General features: G+C 41.3%; 2 protein-coding genes across 3 annotated transcripts; one reads left to right on the top strand and one right to left on the bottom strand.

The window, feature by feature from the left end:
- The first annotated feature begins 956 nt into the window (after nucleotides 1-956).
- On the top strand, nucleotides 957-9355 carry LOC124115003 (penicillin-binding protein 4-like). Of its 2 annotated transcripts, none has more exons than XM_046475777.2 (5): nucleotides 957-1358; nucleotides 3251-3430; nucleotides 3832-4092; nucleotides 5391-5650; nucleotides 8677-9355. In XM_046475777.2, the coding sequence occupies exons 1-5, from the start codon at nucleotides 1060-1062 to the stop codon at nucleotides 9300-9302; spliced, it is 1626 nt and encodes a 541-aa protein (XP_046331733.2). In that variant the 5' UTR covers nucleotides 957-1059; the 3' UTR covers nucleotides 9303-9355. The 2 variants fall into 2 exon arrangements, with proteins under 2 accessions (XP_046331733.2, XP_048243249.1); XM_048387292.1 differs by lacking the exon at nucleotides 8677-9355 and adding an exon at nucleotides 6490-6615.
- A 1147-nt stretch (nucleotides 9356-10502) lies between these two features.
- Nucleotides 10503-24208, bottom strand: LOC124115002 (polyunsaturated fatty acid 5-lipoxygenase-like). The gene is made up of 15 exons (XM_046475776.2): nucleotides 23512-24208; nucleotides 22838-22882; nucleotides 22405-22533; nucleotides 22166-22263; nucleotides 21665-21800; nucleotides 21086-21181; nucleotides 20484-20580; nucleotides 19257-19374; nucleotides 18613-18699; nucleotides 18053-18113; nucleotides 16998-17103; nucleotides 16452-16543; nucleotides 13217-13390; nucleotides 11724-11887; nucleotides 10503-11367 (listed from the first exon to the last, which is right to left on the bottom strand). Exons 1-15 carry the CDS (start codon nucleotides 23992-23994, stop codon nucleotides 11253-11255), a joined length of 2001 nt encoding a protein of 666 aa, XP_046331732.2. The 5' UTR covers nucleotides 23995-24208; the 3' UTR covers nucleotides 10503-11252.
- Nucleotides 24209-24690: the final 482 nt, after the last annotated feature.

Here is a 24690-nt window from a genome sequence, read left to right as displayed (position 1 = left end):
GACAAGTAGCATATATGTCCTTACATACTGTCCATCAATATACTTGCCAATGTAGAGTGACATATAATGCAAGCAAAAGTTATCTTAGAGTTAAGTCGTGGTACCAAATCAATCATATTCTTTTCGGCCAAGTAAGGACATGGAATTGAACACATATATGGGTTCAGTTATCAAAACTCGTTTGGAATCCGGATTGACCACAATCGCGAGGTGTTCTATTTCAAGTGTGCACAAAATGTCACAGGCAATCACAAAAGCAAGTCTGTCTGTGTATGCTGGTGTCAAGGACGGAACACTACCAGTAACACCTGGACAGTGCTTCATGTGATGACGAGTGAGATGACGTAATAAAACACCAACTGCTACTTTGTGCAGCTTTAGCTGATGCAAGGAAACCATATATGAGCATCTATTTGACACTTTGACCTCAAATACATGTATATTGAAGACTGCAGATGACAAAGTTAAAATTGTGATATCACTGGGTGGTATGCGCCTTATTGTAGGGGATATGATCCTGGAGAGCAAGGCGGACGTCATATCATCTGGATCAGCGATCTATCTATAGACAGTAACACGTATCATCCCAGGAACATGCGGTATTGGGAAACTTCAATTTCTCTGCTTAGTTCCTTTGTAAGTATGTGTTTATATGATTACAAATGTTTGTCTCTCTCCGACACTAATGGAGGAAATACAAAACAACCATTCAGTATAACCTGTAAAATTCACAGGTATTCTACACATATATACCTTTAATTTTAGATCTAACTGTAGATGTCTGGCGGGGAGCTTCTTTCACAAAGTCAAATAACACTGGCTGAAATTAGAACATTGTGCTCAGTTCAGTGTAGTGAATAAGAAAACTGTTTCGCATAATATCGTTTCAATCCGTATGCAATCGGGTGAGTGTTGCTTCAAATTCACTGTCAAACCCTCCGATGTAAATAGGTCAAATGAGTTAAATGTAAACAAAGTCAGTCAGCTAGCTATGGCCTAGTACGCGGAGCATATTATCAGTGCGCGGACAGGTCTAAGCGTATTCAACTACCCACAAAAATGAAGCTTCAAGTCTTGACGTTCCTAGGGTTCATCACTGTCGGCAGTGGCGATGTATTCACGCATGAAGAGAGCGAGGACATCAAGGGTTACCTTGAAACTATGATGGGGTGTCACAACATCCCCGGCCTCACCATCGCCGTGATCAAGGGTAACGACAGCTGGACTCTACCCTTGGGGTATGCAGACACAGCGGCAAAGAGGGCGGTGACTGATGAGACGCTGTTCGGAATAGGTTCGATAACAAAATCAATAACTGCAACGCTCATTGCTGTGATGATTGACGAATCAGAAGGAAAGTAAGTACCATAAATCGTATGGATGCTCACATCTGTAATCCCGATCGTAGTTACACAATTACTCGTATGTGTCCAGAGTTCACAGAGATAACATATTATCTGTCAGTATATTCATTAAATATGGATACACTCACATGTACATTTATCACAGGAACATTAAAAGTAAATGTGTGAAAATATTTACTATAAACCGCTTCTGTAGTCTAGTGGGTCAGGCGTCTCTAGAGGAAGCTGAAGTCCGGTGGTTCGATCCCCTGGCCACGTCATTACAAAAGACCTGGTACTTTTTGTTACATTGCCTGGCGCCCTGAATTAAGGGGCTTATAACAAGGACAGGTAGGCTCGGAGTCGGTAAACTGTGTCTGACGGGGGTATCCATGTTAAACTGTGGGGTGGTATTTATTTATCTGCCACTACATAAAGCCCGGCCTCGTAAAGGCAGCCACACACCAGGCATTCGCGTCGCCATTTTAGTGTTATAATCTTGAACGTTGATTTCATATAACTAAACCGATTTTTACCATGTAATCAGGAATATTCCTTTGTGTTACGACTGCGTGTACACAGATGACCTATCAACATCCGTCAATCCACAAATCAGAAAGTCCCAGGTGACACAATCAATCTTTCCGGTCTTTCATTGAGTTCTGTTTTCTAATAACTATACGACAACAATAATAATAATTATATGTAAATATATGTAATCAGCAATTAGGAAAGATATATTAGCTGAATGTTTTGAAAAATGTACCTGCGAAAAATTGCTGCACGCAACGATGTGCGAAATACATTCAAGATAGTGTCTTTGTTGTTGAAAACATTAATATATTATGTTATGTCAAAGGAAACACACGGCTAAAGCTATGACACAGGTGGTCGGGGGAACGTTGACTGACACAATATCAGCTCACGTACTGAGGTCACCCTGACCTTACTTTAGTCGTCTCTTGACACATGGGGTATTGGGGTCATACACTAAGCCGACAACACATTTCGCAATCGCAGCACAGTTAGGGAGCAAAGTTCAAATTGAGAGTATTTGAAATCGTGCAGGTAACAGCGATATTACGTGCATTAGATTAAATAGCCACATGTGATAACTGTACAACGTCAAGGTGAATATGCATGTACCTCTCGTGTGAATATTGACATCCATGATTGTATGGAGGGGGGTCCGTGTCAAAATTACTTTCTACCGCAGTCTACATCAATAATTATGTCCCGCAATATACAATGTAAAGTGGGAATGTCGTAAAATGCAAGTTAGTGACAGATCCCCTATCGACCTTAAGATTTAAGGCACACACATCATTGTGCATGTTTGTATCCATGCATTTCGAGATATAACTTTGAAATTGTCACAAGCAGTGTGTCTTCCAGCGTTACCAGGATACATGTACTTCGCGGAACAGTCAACATCAAGGACTAAACTTTCATTCTTGGCCTTTACAACGTATGGTGTCCGTCTCTGTTTAAGTTAATGCGCGCTTTAATTGACTTTTACTGATGTAAAGTGCAGTACGAAGCACGTGAAGTAGATGGGTGTCAAAGTGCATGGTATGTTCAACAGATGCAGGTTTTACGACACCACCACGTATCCTGTCATCAACTAGCTGTAGAGAATCGATTATGTCAGGTCGTTGTGGAACATCCTTTGTGTGTCAAATATGTGTCTTCTTAGCGTTTTGACGTAGGAGATTTCAACTTGCATATACATAGATAAGTAGCAACACACATATTGTATTATATAAGAACATACAGTTGTATACAATAGTTATCGTTATTAACAATCCGTTTTTGCATTGAGCCATTTTCTCACGTTTAGAGATACGTAACATCTGTTTGTATGGAGTAAAATTGTAAAAATCCATGCATTTCATGCCTTGTTGCAGGATAACGTTCGACACCCCTGTTTCCGAACTTCTGGGAGTAGGCTACCAGTTCCCCGATGACTTTCAGACAAGGGAGACAACTATTAAAGATGTTTTGAGTCACCGGACAGGAATAGCAGCACTGAATCTCGCCATGCTATTCGGAATTCCTCCGGGGATTTCGAGAGAAGACTTTTCTAAGTACTACACCCATGTCTATACTGTTATAATAACATCATCAAGTAGCCATAAAGCACTCACATGACTTCTCATCCCACCAAATCTGTATAATTATCCCCGAAAATCAAATCGCATAATCGTAACCATCGAAAACATGGATATAAAAGAGTCTAGTATTTGATCTGTCTTTATAAGCTGCTATAGAGAGGGGGAGGTGCCCTGTGCTTTAAGCGTTGAAACTTCTCTCGTCGCGCCGAAGGCCCGGGTTCGATATCCCACATTCTGCTGCCCGCCGCCGTGATATTGCTGGAATAGCGGCGTTAAACCATACCTACTCTCTTTTAAAGATTTTCTTATGTGGGTTGATGCGTCGTTTATCTTATGTCTGTACATGTATCTCACATGCACGACATCCTTCTTAGACTTGTAGGAATGATGACCTCTAAGCCATTTCGAGGAGAGATGCTGTACAGCAACTTCATGTACATGCTGGCTGGGCATATCACAGAGAAGGTTTGGGGAGCATCGTGGGAGGAGAATCTCAAGACCAAGTTGTTTCAAAAGATCGGCATGGCGTCCACAGAAGCCATTTCAGGGGACGCTGACATTACAGGCGACAAATACGCCCGTCCATACGTCTATCTGAGGGGCGAAGTAGTAGAAGGTGATCCGTCTCCATTTGAGTAAGTTGTTTGTAACATATGATGGTTCAATTTCGACGTCAGTACAATTCAGAGGTAACGGAATTTGCTGCCACCCCTTCATGTAAGTTCAGACTTATTTTAAGCAGTTAGATTTTCTATATAAGTGTAATAGACGCCCTCTAAAGCCTGTAAAAGGCGCCCTGTGACAGTAGAACTATAAAAATGGATGACAAAGGGTCTGATGTTTTACTGCGGTGCTTTGCGTTGTGTTCTCTTCTCCCTGGGCAGTATTCTTCTGTCTCTATGTTCTAGGAGGCTCCTGACCGGGCTACCAATTCTAATTATAGATAAAGCACAAAGGAGGAAGTTTGATCTAAAGTTTACTTCTAACAAAAATAAACAACAACAGGGGGCAAAACCTTCCTCCACTTAATCAAAACCTACGTACCCCCCCCCCCCCCCCCCCCCTTCTCTGCCTACGTAACACAATTCAACATTCGTCCTTAAACTTGCTCTTATAACCACCCTTCTAATTTAACTCCCGAAAGTAAAACGGCCCCAAACAAACCTATTTAATCCCCACTCTATTTCCCCACATCCATATATCCTGATCTAACGTCCCATTTATCCCAACGAAAGCCGTATGAGAAATAATAAATGGTCCTGATTCAGGGCGCGTGAGTCGACTCTTCCTTACCAGATACTGGTGAGTGACGACTGACGGTTCCCTACCCAGGGTAGACTTATAAAGCCGACACGCGGACCATGTGACCAGGAAAGCGGACACAACCAATGAACACGCTCCTTACTTTCGGCTCTCCCAATCATGGCTTCCGCCTAGCCGAGCATGCAAGGAGCGTGACATCGTCACGTCTTCCCAGCCACTCCGCCCGCGTGGGCATAAGACACTACAACAAGGACTAAAAAGATAGGTACAACGTCAGCCGTTCAACTCCCTTTAAACTAACCCACCCACTACGTTCCTAAATATATCCATTTACCCACAATAATCCCCAGTCGACCACCTAAGTATACGTCAATACGTTTGCAGACCAATTGCGACTGTTTGTAAACCATGAAACAGCATTTTATATGCAGAACACTGATGATTTGTAGTGCACCAGGGGCGTTTGCTGTATTCAAACATACATACAGCAGGTGACACAGTATGTTGCTTACAAGAGTAGTGCATGTATAATGTCCATACCCTACTCCAGACTATGCTCTGGTATTACAGTGTCAGCGTCACACTCTTTATCAAGTAAAAACAATGCGACATGTTGTTTGGGTTGCAATGTATGACATTATATTATGGATGTTATTTGTATGGTTTGCAGTATTAGTACCGTGGGCCCAGCCGGTGGACTGGCTACCAACATCAAGGACAAGGTTAAGTTCATGAGGTTTATGTTAAACAAAGGGAAACTAGAGAATGGAACGCAATTAATCAAGGAAGCGACCCTACAGCAACTGTGGCAGCCTGTCATTCCTCTGCCTCCGTTCGTGGTGTTCATGATGGAGAGGCTCTCTCCACAGTGGCCCGTGGCCGACATATCAACCGGCTATGGCATGGGTTGGTTCAAGAATGTCTACAGGGGTATGTTTATTAAACTAACTATTTATCATATATGTTCTTCATTGACATATACACGAATGATGGATGCTATCGTACACGTGACTTGGCACTATATTCACCAAAGACAACCCGCTTATATTAGAAGGATCATGAATTGATTGGGCCAAAATGAAAATAATATCGTGTTGTTACATTTCGATTCCCATTTTGAAACAATATGTTAATCCAGAACTCTGTACGTAGGAGAACCTAGAGTGAAACCAACGAACAAACAAGTGGTATACAATCAACAAATGTATAACAGACTTACTAGGTTTACACATTAACACAAATTACTGCAGAGATATTACAATGGCAGTACACACTAGATTGGTAGTACGATATTCAATGGCAATATATAATATGATGGCAGTGATCAGTATCAAATACTAAGATACAGTGGTGCTAGCAAACGTCAGTAATATTATTGTATATTCATCCAGCGGCGACTGTGGTCTAGCTTCCGAGATGGGTTCCAAAGCGATGAAATGCGTGCGAGATGAAATGTGTGAGAGAATGTGAGGGAATGTATGAGCGATACGCAGACAAGCTACAGTCCCACTCGCTTCCAGAACACCACAGAATATTCCAAAGCAGTCCACGGTGTGAGAGCTGGTCAAAACGTTCACAATTTTGAAAATGTTTTTAATCTTATTTTTCAACATAATCACCCTGCTTTTCAATACACTTCCCATGCCAATAGTGAAGCTTTCAATTCTAGATAAGAATAAGGTGTCTGAAGCTACCCTGAAAACCCCATTCACGGCAGCTTTGGGGTCACCGTTGTCATCATAGCGCTTTCCACGAAGGTGTTCTTTCAGTTTAGGAAACAGATGGAAATCACTTGGAGCCAGGTCTGGCAGGGTGTCGCACGGCAGCCTTTGCAAGTCGAGGGGTGTAAGAAAAGGCATTGTCATGAAGTAGTAGAACTCCAGCAGGCAGCATTCCTCGCCGCTTTTCTTTGATGGAATCTCTCATTCGATGAAGCACATCAGCATAGTTGGCTTTCTAAGTAATCAACAATGTTCACACTCTTTGCATCCCAGAATACAGTGGCCACAAAATAATTTTCTTCACTGATCTTGAAGACTTGAATTTCGTTGGTGCCGGCGAATTAAGAATGGTGCCATTCCATGGATAGACGTTTTGACTGGGGATCATAGTGGTAGACTCATGTTTTATCACCCGTTACTAATCTCGTTTTGAATTAGACGAAATTCTCCTCAATTAGCTCTAATTTTGTTTCTGGCAATGTCAGTTCATGTTTTCCTTAAGATCAGAATTTAGAAACTTTGGCACCCAGCGAGCAGATATCTTATTCATAAATGTTCATGAATAATAGTTTCAATGGATCCATAGTTTAGACCTGTGTCTTCCTCAAGTTCAACAATGGTAAAACGTCTATCTGATTGATTATTTATACCTATTTACCTCTGACATGCGGTCATGAATGTCTTTGAGAGTATTTTTCTCTGATGTCAAAAACTTGATGAGTGCTCGGTACTCGTTCTTTTCAATTTCCGTGTCCTATCGCCTTCAGCTGGCTGTCACTAATATATAAACTGCCTCAACAGACTAAATATACTTGCATTGAACAACTCAAACGATGTTCTACGTATACATTGACTAGTTCACTTTGTTATTGCCAAGGGTTGAAAGTTAGTCTGGCTTAGACCTTTTTGACCAGCCCTCGCATATCCGAAGTTTACACACCACACTAGTTAGTATCTGAATATAGTTACTTCCCGACGACTGCTTGGATCAAATGTCACTACATTCCTGACGACTTATAATTATCACTGCCCAAACACAATGCAATGAGCGTCTACCGAATCTCAACAGAAACAATGTAACACAGCTACAATCATTATTAATCAATATATACACTGCCATATAACAGTGTTCCATGCCATATTTCAGTATGGTCCAACCACGCTGTATTTATTTTTTGAATTTAGAATTTAAACCATAGGTTTGTGCTATGTAGGTTCAACTCGACATTAATATGATCAGAACGTATCATCACACACTGATTGAAATACAGTGTCATAGATACGGTGCCGCACCAGAAACCTATGATGGTGGGATCGAATCCAAGATTCGGCCTGATTGTCTTTCTAGAATATAGAATATATGCTTCCACCTAAGTGGTTAACGTCCAAAACTTGCAGCACCGTGGGGTTTCCTCTGACACAAGCTGACACGCCATGACATACCTGAAGTACTGTTCACAGCGGATTCATAGCCAACTCACTCTCTCATTCACTAATAAGGTTAAGGCGCACGGAAATTGAGGAACTTGATCTACTAAAACTGAGTTTAATTATTACATTGGTTCAACATAAGGATATCTGATGGTATGGTTTTGTGTCCACTGCGCAACACGAGTTGCAGCCTGGCGAGCTATATATATTATCAATATGAAGGGCAGATAATCATATTGTGAAAGTCAAAGATATCGCGTTATATATTGAAACAAAGTGAATAATTCCAATGATTTTTAAGCCATTACGTAAGTGCATGTTCTTGCACCATTATGTCCGTGTTTTAAAACCATTACGTCGGTGCATCGTAGCCTAACAGCAGAGCAACGCATGACGTAATCAATGGAATGTGGGTGCTCGTTACACATGCAGGGAAATGTATACACATACGCAGGTGATCATGGATTCGCTAAAATATAAGCACTCACATTGCAAGTGTGATGTTTCTTTTAAATGAACGTTTTATCATGCGTAATGCGGTTAAAATAGTTTACAACTGATGCGGAACGATTGTTTTATGCTGTTATCAATTTTATTATTATTGCTTAACAAATGAGCGATAAAATGAACAGCGACCACTTTTTTCATTTTGACGGACGAATTCAATCATTTAAATTTTCAAATAATACAATAATGTATCTAGGAGTGAAAAACCATAACTACAGACAAATGGAGATCGATTGTTGTTTGTAGGGCCAGATTGCACAATACCCCATATCATATGGCGCTTCATTCCTTTCACAGGGCGTCGAAACATGTGGCACGCTGGAGGTCTCCACAGCTACAATTCTCTCCTGTGGCTCTTCCCTGATAGTGACATGGGACTGCACATAAGCATGAATGGACCAACATCTTCAAGTTCTAAATCTCCCCAAAACATGCTGGTGTCAGCATTGTATTACGTCACAGATATCCTGCTCGGGGAAACACCATGGCTGGACAGAGAAACAGTCTGCACTTTCCCTAAACCCTGGTTGGACTTGGCAATGTTTATGCCTCCGCCTGACAAAGATGACACACCTATCAAGCCTGAGTACCCCCTGTCTGAGTATGCTGGTAGTTATTTCAACCCCTTGGTTGGCGAGTTCTCTGTAACCTTCGACAAGTCAACAGATCAACTGCAAGTGAAATTGAATAAATTAGATGGTGTACTGGTGCCGAAAAGGGATGGATCTTTTGGATTAGAGTGTAAAGGCGTGTATGAGTTCTTAACATGGCCCGAGAAAGATAATCCTATGTATATGTACAACGCTGTGTTCATTAGGGGAGCGGATTCCTTTGATGGTGTTGATTTGGTAATGGCTATACCCATAGATTCACCCATTAGGTTTCAAGTTCAGCGTGTTGATGACGTGAAAACTGAACTTTGAATTTGTTTATTCACTCACTTTTCAGGATAAACATAAATTGCTTATTACATACACTGGAATGTTTGTTTGTTTGTAGTTTAACGCCGTACTCATCTATATTCCAGCTATATGACGGCGGTCTGTAAATAATCGAATCTTGACCAGACAATCTAGTGATTGACATCATGAGCATCGATCCACGCAACAGGGATACGATGACCGGCATCAACCAAGTCAGCGAGCCTGACCACCCGATCCCGTTAGTCGCATTTTACGACAAGCATAGTCACAAGCATAGTCGCCTTTTACAGCAAGCATGGGTTGCTGAAGACCTATTCTACCACGGATCTTTAGAGGTCTACACTTGAATGATAAATGTTTGTCCTTTGACAACATATGTTTGCGTTACGACAGCATCTAACGGTGATCATTTCATACGTTTGCCCATTGTAGATATACCTGCGATAGTATTGGGCTTTTACAAATCGATAACGACGTAACTCAGTTAAATTACTGTGAAGATATAAATATTAATGAGTGTTATGATTTGATTTTTATCATTGTGCAACGTTGACATGATAGTTACACACTATCGTGTTACAGTAGACATTTTTGTACTTTTAGTACTTAAACGGCAGATCATAATTATATTATTATTTTACACAGAAATTGAATTATATAATAGCTATAAAAACATTTTCAATTTCGTTATATTTATTGCATGTTCTAATAATGAAATCAATAACAGTGACAAAGCATATATGACCAAGTAAAATGATAATCAGGTTCAACGACTTGATTTCAATTCCACCTCATTGATTCCACCTGATATTGATTGCTGTACTTGATACCCACGGCACAGAAAGGCAGTATCCCGTACACACGGTTACAATGGAGCCTGGTCATCAACTATTAATTTTACAAGATAAACAATGGTGTATGTGTGTTGAGGGAACGGCACCTGACGCCAAGTTGTCGTAGTTGCTACCATCAGTCGAGACTGAATCCGCTGATCGTGGGTTCCAATCCCAGATTAAACTTAATAATATATGTTCCCTGGTTTTCACTGTATCCTGCATTTTGAATTTCCAAATGATAAATCGATGTAGCGTTTGACAATTGCTTAACCCCCTGCTCACCCCAAAAGGACTATCATTGACTTAATATGTGTATTTTGAGTTGACAACAAACACTGCCTTGTATGGAAAATAATAACAGAAATATTGTCGATAAAGTATATTTGGTCAAAGAAGATTCAAATTTCCTTATATTTAAGTGGCATTTAGAAGCTGTAGTAACAAGGAAGATGTGGTAGCCTTACGTCGCATGATCAGAATAATGAAAGGTTGGAATCTATACGTTAATCCTGACTTCATTCAACTTTCCTAGAATGAAAACTGACCAAAATAAAGCATCTCAAAAGCAAATACTCCAATATCATCACGTCGTAGGACATCAGGAATGGGCTTCAGACTTTGCAAGTGTTCGGACATGAGCCCTGTGGTTGGCGTGGCTATAGCCAACACGCTCACCAATAGGCTGGTCCACCAACTATACACGGTAGGAAGCCACGAACAGACCGCGTGAGGTATTATGTAGAAGCTCAAAGACACTGGCCCACGTAGCCATCTCAGATATCGCCAGTACATTTTTAATTTATTATTAAAACAAGCTATAAGGTTTACGAAAAGGTAAACAAAACAAGCAATAAAAGATAAGACCAAATAAATGTAAAGATATTAGAGGTACCATCAAAAAAAGGTAATTGTTTTTTTATGAAATCTTCTAGAACTATTTCACACAGACACAGCTACATCTATAAATGACAAAGTATTCGTATATATTTTCTCTATCCTCATACGTTATGAAAATATCAAAATGCTTTGAAATAGCTGACAAGAAGATCTGCAAGTGTTGGTCCGTCTAGGTGCAGAATACACAGGAGTCGTCCATCCTATCCTCATCCCTGTCCTACGCACTGATGGAGTTGGGTATGGAATCAGGATGTAGATAGTCATACGGAGTATCCAGCGATCTGTTTCGTTCACTGATGATCACTCCAATCTTCTTCAGGCCCTCCCGGAAGCTGCAAACGAATACATGACATTGTGTAAGCACTTTCATGGTTTCATAATAATAAAAATATATGTCCTACATCTTTTGATACGATGTAATATACACACCATACAGTACTGTTCGTTCAGTAAAGTTAGAACTGAGGTGGGTGAATAGGAAGGTTTTCTATTTGAATACTGAAACTATTTCGAAGCATTTTTGGATATTGGATATGACTATTTGTAACCGACCCATTTGTCTCCTGACAATAGAATATATTTATACATCGGTATATATGAATGCTGTTTGTTTAGAATGTGTTTGTATCACGCAACTATCACACATGACGGGCAATATATATATCAATAAACAATTGTAAGTACTCACTTTTCAACTATTTTCTCTGCGTTTGGATCACATATGTAGTTAACCTCAAAGTCTCCCAGACTTTTGACTCCCTTCTGGCTGAGTATTTTGGTGACGATCATTGCGTCCATGGTCTGTTTCTTGTCCGGCAGGGCATTGAGGATATCAGCTTCTGTTCTGGGAGTCTGAAATGAGCTTCTTGATCAGAAATGTTTGCAAAGCTATGTGTCACACTTTGTGTCAACCTTTTCCTTATATCAGTTCTCCTGTACACAACACTATTCTACAAATAATTCGTGAAATATATATTATGTCAGTGATGTTAGTGTATTGAAACAGTCTCTCAAACAAGCAACGCCACTGAAGTAGTAGTGATAGTTTACAAAGAGTACACCCAATGTATAATTTTCCAAAGACGACGCTTCAAACGTTTGTCCAGCTGAGTAAATAGAATGTCCAGTCAAGTCACGGGTTACCTCCCTTTGTTCATTCATGTCAGCTAAAACTGAAAGAACCACCAGCTGGAATGATATCGTTCACTTAGTGGAACAGCCAGAAAAATCAAGCGATGGAATAGCAGAAGGAAAAGCGCCTTGGTTATCACCATTCCTTTATAGCAGTAAAACCACATGATACAGTTGTGCCACCATACCAAGCTGATTAAATATAGTGTCAAATCAAATAGCCCATCACGAGTGTCCTCCCTTTGATCAAGCATGTCAGCTAAACATGAAAGCAACACACAGCTTTATTATTTATATTGGGCATTTCAGAGGATATCTTTCAGGCAGCGAGTGTAAGTTGAAAAATGTCCAAATTCGGAAACTGAAATAATTACCTGTCCATAAAAATGTATTTAAAATACATTGTACCACTCTCGACTCCGTCCCAATTACCTGGACACTTATGTTCGATCTAACTGAGAGACGCTGGATTGGATTTGACAGGCAACCAACCACAACCTGAACACCTTTCAGAATCAGTCAGTGTAATAGCGGTAAAAAATGTGACTTGGGTATCACCATTCTTTTATATTATCACAACCACATGATGCACTTGTCGCAGGATACATTTACAGGCGAGAACAAAAGCCGGTGTCACCTTGCTCATGTCAAATACATACAAAACCAGAAGGGGCAGCTATCCCCAGTGCATCTATGAACTATAATGAAGGTAAGAATGTATGTCGCCATGCATATCATTTATCTGGATAACACACAAGCCAAATACTCGTCATCCGGGTTACTTTTGGTCTCGAGCAACCCATGCATGTCGTAAGATACGACTTACGGGATCGGGTGGTCAGGCTGTCTGACATGTTCCATGCCATCGTATCCCAATTTCGTAGATCGATGCTCATGATGTCAGCCACTGGATTGTCTGGCCCAGACTCGATTATTATTACAGAACACCGTCACATTTCTGGAGTATATCTGAGTGCGGCTTTAAACATAAACAATACACAAAAAAAAAACAATAAAAGAAAAACAAACCACAAACAAACACCGGCTTACCTTGTCTGCTGGTGGTCTACCAACAAGGCTGAGGGGGTAGACTGGCGGGAAGCCGTAGTAGTCGTACTGGGGGAAGTTGACGGCGGCGTGCTGGACGCTGCACGTGAAGATGAACGACGTCAGCGTCAGGATCAGCTGCTCCAACTCACGGAATTCGCCATCGCCAGGAACCCCCTAGAGAGATGAATGTCCACATTCAGAAACAAACGTTGCATGTGCTACCACATCACTCGACTAGAGACTACAAGGGCACACGGAAGGGACCTCTTTCTTTAAAAAAGATGCCATGTCAAATGTCAGTACATGTCTTGCCTATGAGAGATTATTGTTGAAAGGAGCTATTAGACACATGTCAGACATGTTTACCAGCATGGAAGATAGAACCCGGGGCGTCCGCGAGACGTGTGGTCGCTCTAACCACCAGTAAAGGGGCAGCGGTCTATTGTTGTAGATGTATTCTAATTCAGTCTATCGTGAATGCGCTGTCTCCTTTCAACCACAAAATAACTAAATAAAACTGAGTATTTACTTCACGTCAGGGGAATTGCTTCACAATGAAGGGAAATGGTAAACGAAATTCCCAGAATATAAGGTTGTCAACAAAACCGATAAAAGTTGTATGATGAAGTGATGAATGACCGTAGCATCTTCTGCAAAAGTGGTGTTATGGTCGGGGGTGCTTACTTCTGCAAATGAGCATGCATGCATCCACGAACTAATGCAACATGGTGGAGTGTGCAGACCATGTACACAACAATGTTCCGTCCTTAGTTCTGAAAACATTTGATGCACACTGTAAGCAACTGAAAATCTCCCAGCTTCATGCAAGCAAATATCTGATACCCAACAATATATATACCATGAGACAAAATCTATGGCCTTACGATTAAATATTAGTCAATAATTGATCCACCGGAATATTATTCTTATTCCCTGTCTGTAGGCCTATTGTGCTGTGTTCCCTACTGCAGACCTATGGTGCTATGTTCCCTGTCTGTAGGCCTATTGTGCTATGTTCCCTGTCTGTAGACCTATTGTGCTATGTTCCCTACTGTAGACCTATTGTGCTATGTTCCCTACTGTAGACCTATTGTGCTGTGTTCCCTGTCTGTAGGCCTATTGTGCTATGTTCCCTACTGTAGACCTATTGTGCTATGTTCCCTATTGTAGACCTATTGTGCTATGTTCCCTGTCTGTAGGCCTATTGTGCTATGTTCCCTATTGTAGACCTATTGTGCTGTGTTCCCTACTGTAGACCTATTGTGCTATGTTCCCTGTCTGTAGGCCTATTGTGCTATGTTCCCTATTGTAGACCTATTGTGCTGTGTTCCCTACTGTAGACCTATTGTGCTATGTTCCCTGTCTGTAGGCCTATTGTGCTATGTTCCCTACTGTAGACCTATTGTGCTATGTTCCCTACTGTAGACCTATTGTGCTGTGTTCCCTACTGTAGACCTATTGTGCTATGTTCCCTGTCTGTAGGCCTATTGTGCTATGTTCCCTACTGTAGACCCATTGTGCTATGTTCCCTACTGTAGACCTATTGTGCTGTGTTCCCTACTGTAGACCTATTGTGCTATGTTCCCTGTCTGTAGGCCTATTGTGCTATGTCTCCTGTCTGTAGACCTATTGTGCTATGTTCCCTGTCTGTAGGCCTATTGTGCTATGTCCCCTGTCTGTAGGCCTATTGTGCTATGTCTCCTGTCTGTAGACCTATTGTGCTATGTCTCCTGTTTGTAGACCTATTGTGCTATGTTCCCTGTCTGTAGACCTATTGTGCTATGTCCCCTCTCTGTAGGCCTATTGTGCTATGTCCCCTGTCTGTAGGCCTATTGTGCTATGTTCCCTGTCTGTAGACCTATTGTGCTATGTTCCCTGTCTGTAGACCTATTGTGCTATGTTCCCTGTCTGTAGGCCTATTGTGCTATGTCCCCTGTCTGTAGGCCTATTGTGCTATGTTCCCTGTCTGTAGGCCTATTGTGCTATGTTCCCTGTATGTAGACCTATTGTGCTATGTTCCCTCTCTGTAGGACTATTGTGCTATTTCCCCTGTCTGTAGGCCTATTGTGCTATGTCCCCTGTCTGTAGGCCTATTGTGCTATGTTCCCTGTCTGTAGACCTATTGTGCTATGTTCCCTGTCTGTAGACCTATTGTGCTATGTTCCCTACTGTAGACCTATTGTGCTATGTCCCCTGTCTGTCGACCTATTGTGCTATGTTCCCTGTCTGTAGGCCTATTGTGCTATGTTCCCTACTGTAGACCTATTGTGCTATGTCCCCCTTTCTGTAGGCCTATTGTGCTATGTTCCCTGTCTGTAGGCCTATTGTGCTATGTTCCCTGTATGTAGACCTATTGTGCTATGTTCCCTGTCTGTAGGCCTATTGTGCTATGTCCCCTGTCTGTAGACCTATTGTGCTATGTTCCCTGTCTGTAGACCTATTGTGCTATGTTCCCTGTCTGTAGACCTATTGTGCTATGTTCCCTGTCTGTAGACCTATTGTGCTATGTTCCCTACTGTAGACCTATTGTGCTATGTTCCCTGTCTGTAGACCTATTGTGCTATGCCCCCTGTCTGTAGGCCTATTGTGCTATGTCCCCTGTCTGTAGGCCTATTGTGCTATGTCCCCTGTCTGTAGGCCTATTGTGCCATGTTCCCTACTGTAGACCTATTGTGCTATGTTCCCTGTCTGTAGGCCTATTGTGCTATGTCCCCTCTCTGTAGACCTATTGTGCTATGTTCCCTGTCTGTAGACCTATTGTGCTATGCTCCCTGTCTGTATGCCTATTGTGCTATGTCCCCTGTCTGTAGGCCTATTGTGCTATGTTCCCTGTCTGTAGGCCTATTGTGCTATGTTCCCTGTATGTAGACCTATTGTGCTATGTTCCCTCTCTGTAGGCCTATTGTGCTATGTTCCCTGTCTGTAGGCCTATTGTGCTATGCCCCCTGTCTGTAGGCCTATTGTGCTATGTTCCCTGTCTGTAGACCTATTGTGCTATGTTCCCTGTCTGTAGACCTATTGTGCTATGTTCCCTGTCTGTAGACCTATTGTGCTATGTACCCTGTCTGTAGACCTATTGTGCTGTGTGCCCTACTGTAGACCTATTGAGCTGTGTGCCCTACTGTAGACCTTTTGTGCTGTGTGCCCTATCCGTAGACCTATTGTGCTATGTACCCTACTGTAGACCTATTGTGCTGTGTACCCTACTGTAGACCTATTGTGCTGTGTACCCTACCTCTAGACCTATTCCGCCGTTCTCCCGACTCTGCACCATCTCACCGGCCCAATCCTGCATTTCTATGTCGTCAAGGAGACGCTGGGGTGTATCTGAAGACAAACAGCAAACGTTGCAGCTGAACTGCTTGTTAGGCTCACCTTGTACCATATTAATGTGAATACGGAAACACTTTTCAAATGAACCATTTGTAAACAACCAAATGAGGCGCACCGAGAGGAACGGAACGATGCTAATGCGGCATACACAGTCACTGAGATGTAGCAGAAGATGACTCAAAGGCGTCCGCAACTAAAGCATCTAAGATCTCGTCAGTGTTCGAGAACACGCTTCATCTGCGCATATTGGTAGCTCGGTGTCAATTATTACATATATCCATGCAGAACTGTGTCAGAAACCACAGAGCAAGGTTGTACTTGGACAAGCCCAAATTTCAACGTATTACGCATGTTGTATAATGCTATTGCTGAATATACGACATAAATAATTCGATCTTGAAAACAAAGGATAAGAAATAGGAAATACAAATATACAAACTGTACTTACCGTAATATAGGTCAACGTAACTTGTGACGTACGTTTTTAATGCGTTGTACATTAGTAAAGAGTCGTCACGGTAGTAGTACCCAGGAAGAACATTCTCATCGGACACCTAGAAAACACATTACCCAGGAAGCTGAGGAATTACACAGTGAGTGGCTGTCCTTGTATCGATCAGAAGCAAAAGAATTGAAGCATTGTATGAAATCATTTACCTGACAAGCACATGCAACAGGTGCTGTAGTAAACATTACTTATTACTCTGTGGGTGCCAGGGGTAGAATGTGTCTCCATTACTACTGCAGATACCCGCGGGGATTCCGGGTTAGATCTGGTCCCTGCAACCGACACTGGGACTTGGTTGACTGCGTGTCATCGTACTCCAATGGTGTGATCAATCACTGAGTTGTCTGGTCCAGGTTCGATTACCGCGAATAGCTGCAAGTTTTCTAATGCGGTGTTCGGTACAATGTAATATTCACTCACACATGTTGCTGTAATTGTGCGAAGGGGAAGTTAAACAACAACAACAACAACAACAACAACAACAACAACACACACACAAGTTTATATTCACTACGGTTCCTGAGTCACAGCCTCCTTGGTGTAGTGGATAGTGTGTTTGCCTGGAGTACAGAAGATTCGGTTGTTCATTAGACGCTAATTAACAGATGGTACTTGCTGTTACCCTGTTTGGCGCTCGGTACTAACTGGATTACAACTAGGACTGTCCGGCTCGGTGTCAGTACAATGTGCCCGAGTGGGGTATCCATGTTAACCTTGTGCAGGGTATCGCAATGGAGCAACAACATTAACAAAGACCCCGGCATACCTCAGGTGTAGTACAATCAAACACACACATACGTGTACATACACGACACTATGTGAGTGAAATATTTTTGAACGCGACGTTACGCCCCATCCCCCCCGCCCCTCCCCCATTTCACATCACCTCACTTACGCCCGTAAGTGCCATCAGCCATAACACTTTTCTGTTCAAATGTTAATAATATAATACAATTCGACTAGGAACAGAGCTTCTACGCCTTCCGAGTACGTACTCCTCGTGTCCTCAGGTCTTCTGGCAATATTCCTTGAACGTCCATCCGCCATCCTTTCCTCCTATGAAGAGGAAGATAAGTGTACATGACATCAACCAACATTTTACTGTCAGTGATAATAATTGATGGCTGTGTGCTCCTCGGTAATGATTGTTGTTCAAATGTAGAAGCATTCATGTCCTTAATGTGATAAGGGTTTTAACGAAGATGAATTCATGTATTTTCTGCTTTCTGCAAAGTACAACATCCTTAAGGAGCTTAATATATATTAGGCAATTGAAATTTTGAACTATTTTGAACCTTTCATAATCAGAAATCTTTAACTCAAAATGATCGCGTTATCTTGCTAACGGATGTGTATATCAAAATATATTTCGTACTCGAACACAAAACTAAAGCGAACAAAATGTATTCAAATGTTTGCATGTTTCACCCAGAAGCTTCGTCAGTCGTCAAAATCGACATATTGTACATTCATACGACATGTGTTCTTATGGTTCAGCATAGATAAAATGTCGCTTGGGGCGACTACTTGGTCGATGGACAACGTTGCATGGTACCTATTTAAGTTGAGCACACCATTCCTCCCTGATGACATCGTCTTGTCGATCCATCCATCAACAGCCAGAAGTTTGTCCACTGCAAGTCTGGTCGAGGCAATTGTTTATATTCAATGCCTTCGATTAATATTGGAATTTGTTCATACGTAAATCAGTTCTTATATGCATCATACAAAATAAATGTAATGTTGAATATTCTAGATCAAAGTCAGCTTTTGAAACACATTTGAAAGTAGAACAAAAGCATCAGAAGAATGCAGTGTAATTTTACTACCGATTGAACCGTAAAGAAGAACATATTATTGGTTTGTATCTATAGTTAATTACAAAGACAGTTATCCAATATCACTTTTACAAATTGGTCCGCTCATATAGTGCCAGGGTCTACGCACGCGTACAGAAAGTCATGCTCTAATAATGCGCCAGTTATCCTATAAGAGATATTCAAATTGCACTCTCAGGCACCCGAGGAGTAATCAGTACACAATGCCTGGTAGACATCCATGTACTTTTACCACAATCGGTGTTCACATATCAACTATGCTACAACAAACAACCGTGTACACTGTAAAGTCTTAGTTTAAAAAAAATCATACAAATGAATAATGTTTCTACACATATAACACCCAAAGTCATTGACGTACTTATTGATCGGAAGCAGGAATAGGAGATGCGGTGCCAGGAGCTTGAAGATTGGGTGGGAGATGGACACTTGTCTGTGAAGTGCCACAATGACTCCTTCCATCAACAGATGGGTATATCCTGCAACAACCAGACCGAACAATGAGAAATCTTGAAATATACACTAGTAATCATGAAAATACCCATACATGAATAAATTATATAGTTTGAGAAAACGTTGCTTAACGTGAAAAACTGGTCTGATTGAAACGCTGCAGTTAAGTTATTGTGAGTGAAACATAACAAACTGGGGAACAGTTCGAGACTTACCAGTGGTAACCAATGCGCTATAGATTTCAAATACTCTTATCTTGAAGGTAATTTTGTATTTAAAGTTCAGCATTCCTTACTTGTTATGTTGTTAATTCCATACTGTAAAGATACTTTGTACTTGGATGTACGAGATGTGGGGGAGAGTAAGCCTGAAAGGCTAGACATCGCGTCGTCATCTACGCGGGAAAGCTACCCATCAGTGATTGAGATTTGTTTTACGTCGTTGAACAATATTTATCTGTTATATGAACGGCGTGTAGCTTGAGGTAATACAGGACGGTCACCACGAGGGAAACACGATATTAGTGAACCAGTGACCATAGGTTTCTGGGATGCAGTTCTGCACAGGCCTTCAGCTACACAAACGTCAAATGCATGATGCCATCGTCACGTCGCGTTAGTTTTTAAGCCAACATATAAAAGTACAACGAGTTCAAATATCCTTACACGATATGAGTCACTCGTATATGCAGGCGTATCTCGTTGCAAAACGTATGACTGATGTATTATATTGTGTCATTCACTTGATCCCACACCCTGGCAATGATTGATAGAACTAAACTATTGCTTACCACGGGGTCAAACCAATTATCTCATTCATATTCCTAGCCTCGTTGTAGCTTAAGCGTTCGCTTGACATGCCGAACATCCGGGTTCGATTCCCCCACATAGACGTGATGTCTCACTCACTCACTCACTCACTCACTCACTCACTCACTCACTCACTCACTCACTCACTCACTCACTCACTCACTCACTCACTCACTCACTCACTCACTCACTCACTCACTCACTCACTCACTCATTCACTCACTCACTCACTCACTCACTCACTCACTCACAGATGAAAGGACTTAAATGTTGATCCTAAATTAGACATGCAAGTTCTAAACGATGACACCACAGGGTACACTGACCAAGATGGGTGAGCGACTGGTGGTAGGTGGCCTCTGCCTGGTTGTACCACATCTTCACCAGAAGCCACGTGTTCGGGTCGTCGGATGGGAGAAACACCTGTGACAGATTTAGTTCAGATGATTATTCAACGAACATATATAGCACATGCAATAATGAAAATGACGGACGAAAATGAAGTACCTAGGTTTATCAAAACCTGAAGACAAACATAATTATGTCAAATATTAACTGATAATCTACTGAAAGACTGGGTGCAGTCATTATATATATATATATATATATATATATAAATCACAACACAGCTTGAGGGCGTAAGATTGCAGGGAGTTGACCATATGCGGTAATAACACCTAATTAACCCATCAACAAGAAAATAGCCGCAATTTAGATGCCGAAAATTGTGTATGCGTCACATGTGACATTGCGGTATGCAACTGTTTCACCTTCTTACTAGGCTATGAATAAACCTTGGCAATAAATGCTGAACTATTGCTAACTACAAACTGCAGCCTCTCTCTTTACCTGCAGCAGCAAATCATATTTCATAATCAAAATCTTTTATTTCACAAGCGGATAGACAGTTAAACAAGATCATAGTTACGGGGTTGTCTGATCCGGGTTCCTGGAACAACTGGATGGCGACCGGAACAAGCTGATCTTTATTGTTTCGATACAGTAGAGCAATAGGGGCACATACCTGTAGACAATGTAACGTTCCGTGGCACATCAGCAGGTCTGATACACAATGCTGTCTTTTACATTACCAATAAGTCGCTACAGGTCGTAAGTATTAGTGGGAGAGATCTTTGTAAACTATTTGCATTTGCATTTGTGTCATTTTCCATATAGTGGCACGCTAATACTAGTGTATAATATTAAGCTTTCGTTACCAAAGTAATCATCTAGCAAATTAGCTATCACAATCCATTGTAGTGAGTGAGTGAGTGAGTTTGGTTTTACGCCGCTTTTAGCAATATTCCAGCAATATCACGGCGGGGGACACCAGAAATGGGCTTCACACATTGTACCCATGTCGGGATTCGAACCCGGGTCTTCGGCGTGACGAGCGAACGCTTTAACCACTAGGCTACCCGACCGCCCACAATCCATTGTAAGAGTGTGCCTTTACAATTATGTAAACGTTGTCTCCGCGTTACAAGGGTAAGAAACATTCACCAACCACGTAGTCTTCGCCTTTGCAGACTAAGTTGTGGAGAATGTTCAGGTCACATTCAAACAAACTCTTATTAGACAAGGCTTCTGCCACAGATTTCCCTTCCAAGATTGGTTCAAGATCGTCCGGTGTGACTGCGAGTCTGAAATTAAACATGTGCGAACAGAGGGAATGCACGATGGCAAACTATTGTACGACTAGATAGCATCTATTATGTTATGAATCCTCCTTACTTATTATGAATGATATGGGTAACTCTATACAATTTACACTGACACTATTCATCAACGGGAAACTGAAGTGTTAACGAACATGAGATGAATATAAGGTTGCCTCATGGTATGACATTACAAACGAGGGCAATACTGTTGACACTTCATGAAAGGAAGTACTAAACGTCTGGAGCGGATATGAACTATTTAAATGTAAATTTGTTGACCATACGTATATGTGCAATATCATCATGCACTGCATTGGAAGAACAAAAAGGGGAAAAAAACGACTCACTTTTGAGGAATATGAGAACAAAGTCGAATGATACAGGGACAGGGTCCGTTGAGCCTCTGGTGACCGAAGAACGAGTCCTCCCTCCACAAGTGACTAGCCTGTCAACCACAGTATCAAACTCTGAGTACTTGCAGTCACATGTTTGTGTTCACACTTAAAATTAATTAATGCAATTTACAATTTTCACACATCGTGATGTTTTGTCTGATATTGATATTGTAGCAAACAATTGTTATTACCCAGGGCTCGTTGAAGATTTTTCTGACGTACACGTTTCTGATGTCATCCAGACTTTTCCATCTTCCAGTTGTTAACATCGTGATGCTGCTCTGTGCTATCAGATTCAGTTTTAACTTCTGTAAGTCCCACTGAAAGATTTTATCAAGTTCAAAGAATTGATAAATATAAACATCTTAAGATATTTTGGAACAGTTTGCGTTTTGAATATCAAACAAAAAACGTGTACATTGGGTTATAGGTCTATTCTCGATAATATTTTGTTTGGGAACAAAATGTGAAATCAATATTTTCTTCTTAGTTATGTTCAAAGTGTTCCTCATCATAATCCCAACATAATTGTGTAATCGATGACCGAATGCATCCTGAACACGTATAATTCTGATAAGTTTACCTTGTTAGGAGGTAAAATCCGTCAAAAAGAAAATCACTTACACGGTGTTGACTTGGAATCTGCTCTTCAAGAGGCAGTTCCTTGATCTGAATAAATATAATTAGGATGGGAAATGAAGGAAACTAATACATCATTCCAAACGTAGTAGAAAACACAAGCATATCAATTATATGACAGTGAGTGAGTGAGTTTGGTTTTACGCCGCTTTTAGCAATATTCCAGCAATATCACGGCGGGGGACACCAGAAATGGGCTTGTACCAATGTCGGGAATCGAACCCGGGTCTTCGGCGTGACGAGCAAACGCTTTAACTACTAGGCTACCCGACCGTCCCTTATTACATGACAAAATACACACGCGTTGTTGTTGTGCCAACTACATCTGCCATATGATTTGGGGAATAAAACAAATGTTGAAGTGTAAACTACCACACCATCTCACCATGTAAACACATGGACGTTATTTGATGATATCGACTCAAATTCTACCGACATGACATGGTGAGAACGTTAACAGTCACGCCCAGAGGCAAAGCAAAGGAGTCTCTTCTGAATAAGTCTTCGTAAACATGTGATTAATTTCGTGATTTGTAATTATTAATATTTTTATCGCAACGATCGTAGTATAACAAAACATTGAACATCACATGTCATAATTCATAGAGTAGGTGAAGACGAAAAAAATATTCTTTAGAAAGTCATTGATGGTAGCTCACCGAGGCCGGGAGAGTGACATCACTTGTGTCCACTACGTAAATTTTGCGTTTGTCCTCCAAGTCCAGCCTCCTCTGCTCCTGTTGGGCATCATCCTGTGGAAGGAAGGTGTCATTTTCCCGGAACACGTAGTGGTAGTGAGGTCGCAGCCACCTGAACACGGGGAAGATGCACACGTCTCCGTTAGACTTGTTCTCCACTGTGATTCTTTCAACGTACCAGGAACTTCCAAAGCCCGAGTCGTCACGGAATATTTCAAGCTTGCCTAGCTTATCTATAAATGCAGTCTTATCCTTTGGCAACTGAAACATATCCAGATTCCCTCTTTCAAAGTCATTCTTGAAGACATGGTTGAGTTGGAGTTGATCCGTGAATGATCCTTGCTCATCGTGAAGTATAACAGACACATTTGCATCTGTACCTGCACCTTGGACGTCCCCAGTTCGTACATGAACAACAAACTCATGATTGACGCTGGATGACATGCTGAAACAGCGAGTATGGTGGCAGTCACACAGTTCTAATGACTCACTGTGTTGTGAGAGACAAAAGTACGTGGCTTTGGTAAAGGCTGTTAGTCTTCACTCAGTAAATAAGAAATGTCTTTAATGTCGCCATGTATATTCCCTATACAGACCACTGCATGATCATCGGCATCTGAACCGTTGGCTGCTCTTGAATAAGGTCTAGATGTTGTGTTTCAGTTAGAGCGTACATCCTGTAATATGACAGTGAATAGCACTTGAATGAATTAAACATGACACAACAGACGGCGTCTCAGATTGACGGAATAAATGCCAATCCACTATGACGATAAACGTTGCAAAATCAGTAGCCTTACGTATATATATTGTGAGTGAGAAATAGGCTTCACAAATTGCACCCATTTTGGGAACGAACCCAGATATACATGATTGTTTTCTTAATCACCTACCTGGTATGTGGCTCAAACTACAACATACATGATATATCATTATAAGTTAGTGTTTGAAGTTGACACGGCATCCTCAGGGGATGAAATATGTTTATGCCAGAACATGGGTTACATGTAGGTATTTGTGTAATTATTTTGACTTGCACGTGTGTTCTGTCGATTGTCAGCGATATTTAATCACTTGTTAAATGAACTGACAGACATTTACAAGATAACAAGTTGTCCACCAAGCACACTTGCATTCCTT

This window comes from Haliotis rufescens, unplaced genomic scaffold (genome assembly GCF_023055435.1).
Source record: "Haliotis rufescens isolate VD_foot unplaced genomic scaffold, xgHalRufe1.0.p SCAF_7, whole genome shotgun sequence".
In the NCBI taxonomy this organism is placed as follows: Eukaryota; Metazoa; Mollusca; class Gastropoda; order Lepetellida; family Haliotidae; genus Haliotis; species Haliotis rufescens.
Note: the sequence above shows the minus strand (reverse complement) of the source record. Positions and strands in the feature narration are given on the sequence as shown.